Here is a 6384-nt window from a genome sequence, read left to right as displayed (position 1 = left end):
CCCCCGAGATCAGGCCCATCAGTCAGGGCGTGAGCGTGACACCTGCTTTGTACTGCACTGTCTCTCCTGGTTATCTGACCCCCTTGGCTTGTCTCCGTTTACTCTTTGTCTTATCCTTAGGTACTACGCTCTCATCAGGCTTTTGACCCTCGGCTTTCCTTGACCACATGTTCTGTCTTTGCCTTGCACTCTGTGCATTCAGTTGCCTTCCCTGCATGCACTCACGCACAGTGGCTCCACCCTCTGGTCACGTGACTGCTTAGTGCCAGGTCCTGATGCGCTGCTCACTGCTTAGTCTCAGGTCCTTGTGCACAGCGTGCCTTGTCCCTGCCCCCCCTGTGCTCATTCACATGACCCCCTGATAGCACCCCCTAGCCAGCGCCAGTGACACCACTGGTGTCACCACAAATACATGCAGCTGAATGCTCTGGTCCTGAGTGCCGGGTACTGATGCGAGTTTCTCGCATTGCACTCGCAAGTGTGACCCTGGCTTAAGAGGCAAAATTCAGAGTCAGAATGATGATCTTTGATGTGATTTTATATCATTGATTTTATTCTACTTATTTTGTAAGTACAATAAACATAAACTGCTGTTGTGCAGAAAATTGTTAGTTGGGCTTCACCATTGGAGGATGCGTTTTCTCTTTGCCTGTTTTAGCGTCAGTAAAGAAGCGGCAATGTGTGTCTCAGTGATACAGCTGTGACCTGATGAATCAACAGTCTAAAGGTTTGGTCAAAAATGTGAACAATGGACTGCTTCCAAAGATCCGGAATGGAAGCAATGTATACAAGTGCTCAGACTTGGGGAGATTTAAGATGGTATTTCAACTTTTAGGTGCAGTGTGTCCTCTGCAAACCCAGGTTATATTACCCTCATGGGCCTTGTTGTGGGTCAGCCCCATTATCAAATTTGAATCTGAACTTACTAGGGAATCCCAATGGGCAAGTCCAACATTGATACAGAACAATGTATATAAAGTACCATATAAAGTAAATATAAAGTACAATTTATTTGCTTAAATTGAAATACCCCTTTAAGTTACGTTCTGTTTTCTATGCAGGGCTTTAGGGGTCAGCATTGTGCAGCTATTTTTAGATTTGTCATTTTCTCAGGTATTACTCATAAAAAGCTGCACAAACCAGTTGTTTAAGTGTTCAATAATAAAACAAAAATAAAAAAAATAAAGGAAACTCAAATATAGAATTTGTGAGTGACCTTTGTTGATGACCTAATAAAAATGTTATTTATTGCCTTGATTAATACTCGTCTAAAAATAAAAGAATAAAAACTCCAGACAGTTGTGTGAATTTTTTTTGCATGACTTTGAATAGTGGTATATTTTATGTCAACCTTGACTTTGTTTTATGTGTTTTTTTTTCCTCTGCTTGTCGATGTGCTTTACAGATCCACAAACCTTAAAGGGGTTGTCTGGCCTTAGACTACAAGTCTGCAGTCCGTCTATGCGACATCAACTATTGTAACTGATGAACCCTGTACTGACAGCTGTGTATAGAGGTGTCACCTGTGCATTATTACACTTTTTTTTTTCAAATAAAGATTAAAATATATATACAGTACAGACCAAAAGTTTGGACACACCTTCTCATTCAAAGATTTTTCTGTATTTTCATGACTAAGAAAATTGTACATTCACACTGAAGGCACCAAAACTATGAAATAACACATGTGGAATTATATACTTAACAAAAAAATGTGAAACAACTGAAAATATGTCTTATATTCTAGATTCTTCAAAGTAGCCACCTTTTGCTTTGATTACTGCTTTGCACACTCTTGGCATTCTCTTGATGAGCTTCAAGAGGTAGTCACCGGGAATGGGGAATGGTCTTCCATCAGTCTTGAAGGAGTTCCCAGAGATACTTAGCACTTGTTGGCCCTTTTGCCTTCACTCTGCGGTCCAGCTCACCCCAAACCATCTCGATTGGGTTCAGGTCTGGTGACTGTGGAGGTCAGGTCATCTGGCGTAGCACCCCATCACTCTCCTTCTTGGTCAAATAGCCTGGAGGTGTGTTTGGGGTCATTGTTCTGGGTGCAGGTCTGGTGACTGCACCCCATCACTCTCCTTCTTGGTCAAATAGTCCTTACACAGCCTGGAGGTGTGTTTGAGGTCATTGTCCTGTTGAAAAATAAATGATGGTCCAACTAAACGCAAACCGGATGGAATAGCATGCCGCTGCAAGATGCTGTGGTAGCCATGCTGGTTCAGCATGCCTTCAATTTTGAATAAATCCCCAACAGTGTCACTAGCAAAGCACTCCCACACCATCACACCTCCTCTTCCATGCTTCACAGGGTGGCGCTCACAGCTACCGGCGATCAGTAACCATAGAGGTCTCAAGGACCTCTATGGTTACAATGGAGAAGCATCACCGACCTCCGATCATGTGACGGGGGTCGGCGATGCCGTCATTTCCGGCCGCCCAGCCGGATGCGGTAGTTAAATGCCGCTGTCTGCGTTTGACAGCGGCATTTAACTAGTTAATAGCGGCGGGTGAATCGCGATTTCACACGCCGCTATTGCGGGCACATGTCAGCTGTTCAAAACAGCTGACATGTCCCGGCTATGATGCGGGCTCACCGCGGAGCCCTGCATCAAAGCAGGGGAGCTGACATCGGACGTACTATCCCGTCCGATGTCAGTAAGGGGTTAATACAACCTAACATCTCAGCCATACCAAAGAGAAGCAGCTGCAGCCATCACATTGGGGGTGAGTTCATTAAATGTTTGACCAAATTTAGCAGTATTAATTTCAAGTTGATAATTGTGTACCGCCCCAGAGTGATGGTTTAAATATCCAAATGGCCCCTGGCATAAAAAAGGTTCGCCACCTCTAATCTAAAGGAAGATCACCCTCATCCCCTTCTTTTCAAGGTATAGTAATGCAATTTTTTGTATTTATGTAATAATTATAGGGGATAACTCAGGAGACTCTTTGCGTGGAACAAGACAACTACAGGACACAGTTTTATAAGTGGTAAAGTCTATATTATCACACGGCAATTCAAACAGGTGCATAGAGAAACTCAAGTCCACAACACTTGGTGTAAATATTAAACGCAGCTTAGCAGTCTATAGGGGACTTCAGAGGAAAATGCAATCAAGCAGAAAGTCTATGAAGCACAGTTATTCTTGAGGATACTTGACACGAATAAGCCCTTGTTTAGTCCAAACACAGATAAATATGCTTATAAGGCAGTTCAAGCAAAGTCTTCTCAACTAGGAAGGCCTGGGTAATAATCTCAGGTTTAAGCAGAGCAGCAACAGCTTACATGTCCAGCAAATGCAGATGCAAGTAAACACAAGCAGCAGATGAAGGAGGATTACTGGAAACTGGTGTATGCAGCAGGAACTCAGAGCAGAGTAGCAGGATCTCCCCACAGGTTCACAGGAGCAGGTACAAAGCCAGGAAGCCACCAGGGTCAGGAGCTGGATGCAAGGCAGAATACTCTAGCACAGACTAAAGGCTGGGGTGGAGTTATATAGCAGGAAGACAAAGTGCACATGAGACCAAAGAAGCCATCTTGGAAAAAGGCAGTAAAGCACAAAAGGTAATCAAAAAATGTTCAGAGTCCTGACATTACTCCTTCCTTAGAAGCAGCCTCAGGACGATCCTGGACCTGTTTTCTCAGGGAATCTCTGATGAAAACGAGAAATCTTCTGTTGGGCATTGATGTTTTCCACAGGTTCCCAAAAGTCTTCCTCAGGGGGATATCCCTGCGATCTTATCAGATATTGGAGCCGATTCCTGCGAATCCTGGAATCAATAATTTCCTCCACCACAAATTGTTCTTGCCCATCAATCACCACAGGCTGTGGAGGTGGCACAACACGTCCCTGGAAGGTATTAGGAGATACAGGCTTTAGTAAAGATACAAGAAATACTGGGTGTACCTTCATAGTCCTAGGCAGCTTCAGACGGCAGGCCACAGAACTCGCAATACCGTTGATCTTGAAAGGGCCAATGAATTTCTGTCCAAGTTTTTGTGAAGGAACGTTCAACTTCAGATTCTTAGTTGCCAACCACACGGAATCTCCTACCTTGAACATGGGTGCAGGTTTACGGAATCTATCAGCCGATCTCTTATAACGTTCTTGAGCTGTGGTCAGGGATTCCTTCAGAACCTCCAGATTTTGCCTCATCGCAGTCAGCCTTTCCTCCACTGCCGGAACCGGAGAATTAATCGGAGACCTAGGTAAGATACACGGATGATAACCCAGATTGGCAAAGAAAGGTGTAAATTTAGTGGAGGCGCTCTGAGAATTGTTATATGAAAATTTCGCTAGCGGCAGCAACTCCAACCAATCATCCTGGAGATGGCTGACATAGCATCTTAGATATTGTTCCAGCGTCTGGTTGGTACGCTCAGTCTGACCATTTGTCTGGGGATGGTAAGCGGAAGAGAGACAGACGTTAATATTGAGTGCAGAGCAAAACCCCTTCCAGAATCTTGAAGTGAACTGTACTCCACAGTCAGAGATGATCTCATCCGGGACCCCATGCAACCGAAAGACATTCTGTATAACCAAGTTCACTGTATCTTTAGCTGAGGGGAGGCCTGTGCATGGAACAAAATATATGCCCCAAGTCTTTTAACCGCTACATTCCGGCGCCTCTGCATGTTGCCTTGGTGCTGATCACCCCCTGGCTGTGCATTCTTTAGTAGGTTACTTTCTGTCTCTGCCCTTTATTATCATTATCATTAACTGGACTGCAGTGGTAACGCGCCATTCAATGCCTTTGTTAGGCCACCTTCATGCCAGGACACTTTTTTTTTTTTTTTTTCAGCAAGCGCTTCACAGCTGATGTTCTGGTGCTTTTGCGCCTATCTAGGTTTACTCTTGCTGGTATGCTTTGTGGCCTGTAGGCGTGGTTTTTCTTGTTCACACTGACAGCGGCTCCCCTGTCTGGTCCCCGCCCTGCTGGGCGTTTCATCGGTTCCTCCTCTGTCTCCTTGGGGCACCTGAGTCACAGGTGTGCCGTATTTTCTTATTATCCGGCTGGTATTTAAACAAGGTTTGTGATACACACCAACACTTCCCCTGACGAAGCCCTACTTGAGAGGGCGATACGCGTGGGGCTGCATTGGCCCTAGTCCTGCTTACTTGCCGATTCACCCACGGACTTCTTCCTGGCCACCATCTTGCTTTGGGTAACTTCTGTCCCAGCATTTTTTTTTTTTTTTGGCACTTTGCTGGGCGGTCTCTGCACTTTTTCTATTGCTAGCATGTCCTTTTGGAATTTCCCTTACAGCCCAGTTTGTCTGGATTACATGCTTATCAGTGTCCCATGAGCCGCGCAGGTTATTGTACTTGTTTAGGTGCCTGGTGGGGCATATGCCCATTGTCATATATAGGATGGTGTAGGATTTACATTCCCTGGCCAGTTTAGTGTTCTTAGTTGAATCATATATTGCTCCTACTCTATCTAGGGTATAGGCAGGTTTATAGCATTGCATGTTATAGCTTTACTGTTGTTTGTACGTATCATTGTACCTTGCATTGTTTGCTATGGACAGGGCTTTTTGTTTGCTGTTTTTAATTATGTTTTATGTAGTGTTTCAATAAAATCTTGTGCTTTTCCAGTATCATGTCTCTTATTCTTATACGTGGTGTGCATCTCTGGGAGTGATACTTTTTTCTTTTTGTGTACTGGAACAAAATGAGCGGCTTTAGTCAGGCGATCAACTACCACCATGATTGTATTCATGCCTCCCGATGTAGGCAGGTCCACAATAAAGTCCATTGATATAGACCCCCAAGGGCGGGACGGAACAGGTAATGGTTGCAGAAGACCCGTAGGGGCCACATGAGGAGTCTTGTAACGAGCACATACCTCGCAAGAGAGAACATAGTCCTTGGTATCCTTCAGGCAAGTTGGCCACCAGAAAAATCGGCTCAGGAACTCTTGTGTCTTCTGTACCCCCTTGTGACCAGCCAACTTGGAGTCATGTACTAACTTGAGGATCTGCAGACGGACGACCTCAGGGACGTAGATACATCGATCTCTGAACTACATGCCACCCTTAAAGACAAGATTAATATCCACAGGTGGGTTAGCCAGAAATACATCACCGTCATAAGCCTACCTGCACTCCTTCCACAAGTCATGATCGGGGATCACTCCAATGAAATTGGCATCAGATAGAATGGTCTTGGACGGGGCTCCAGGTACGGAATCCGCAGCATGGATTCGGGATAAAGCATCAGCCATCCCATTATGAGAACCTGGACGGTACGAGATAACAAAATTAAATTGATTTAAAAATAAGTTCCAACGAGCCTGACGAGGAGAAAGACATCTAGCGGATCTAAGGAACTCTAAATTGCGATGGTCAGTTAGCACTATGATCTGTTGCGCAGC

General features: G+C 44.8%; 1 protein-coding gene across 1 annotated transcript; it reads right to left on the bottom strand.

The window, feature by feature from the left end:
* Window positions 1-3016: 3016 nt before the first annotated feature.
* Window positions 3017-5939, bottom strand: LOC143809564 (uncharacterized). The gene is made up of 3 exons (XM_077292614.1): window positions 5857-5939; window positions 4062-4212; window positions 3017-3857 (listed from the first exon to the last, which is right to left on the bottom strand). Exons 1-3 carry the CDS (start codon window positions 5871-5873, stop codon window positions 3624-3626), a joined length of 402 nt encoding a protein of 133 aa, XP_077148729.1. The 5' UTR covers window positions 5874-5939; the 3' UTR covers window positions 3017-3623.
* Window positions 5940-6384: the final 445 nt, after the last annotated feature.

This window comes from Ranitomeya variabilis, chromosome 2 (genome assembly GCF_051348905.1).
Source record: "Ranitomeya variabilis isolate aRanVar5 chromosome 2, aRanVar5.hap1, whole genome shotgun sequence".
Taxonomy (NCBI): Eukaryota; Metazoa; Chordata; class Amphibia; order Anura; family Dendrobatidae; genus Ranitomeya; species Ranitomeya variabilis.
This window is presented reverse-complemented; position numbering and strand designations above follow the sequence as displayed.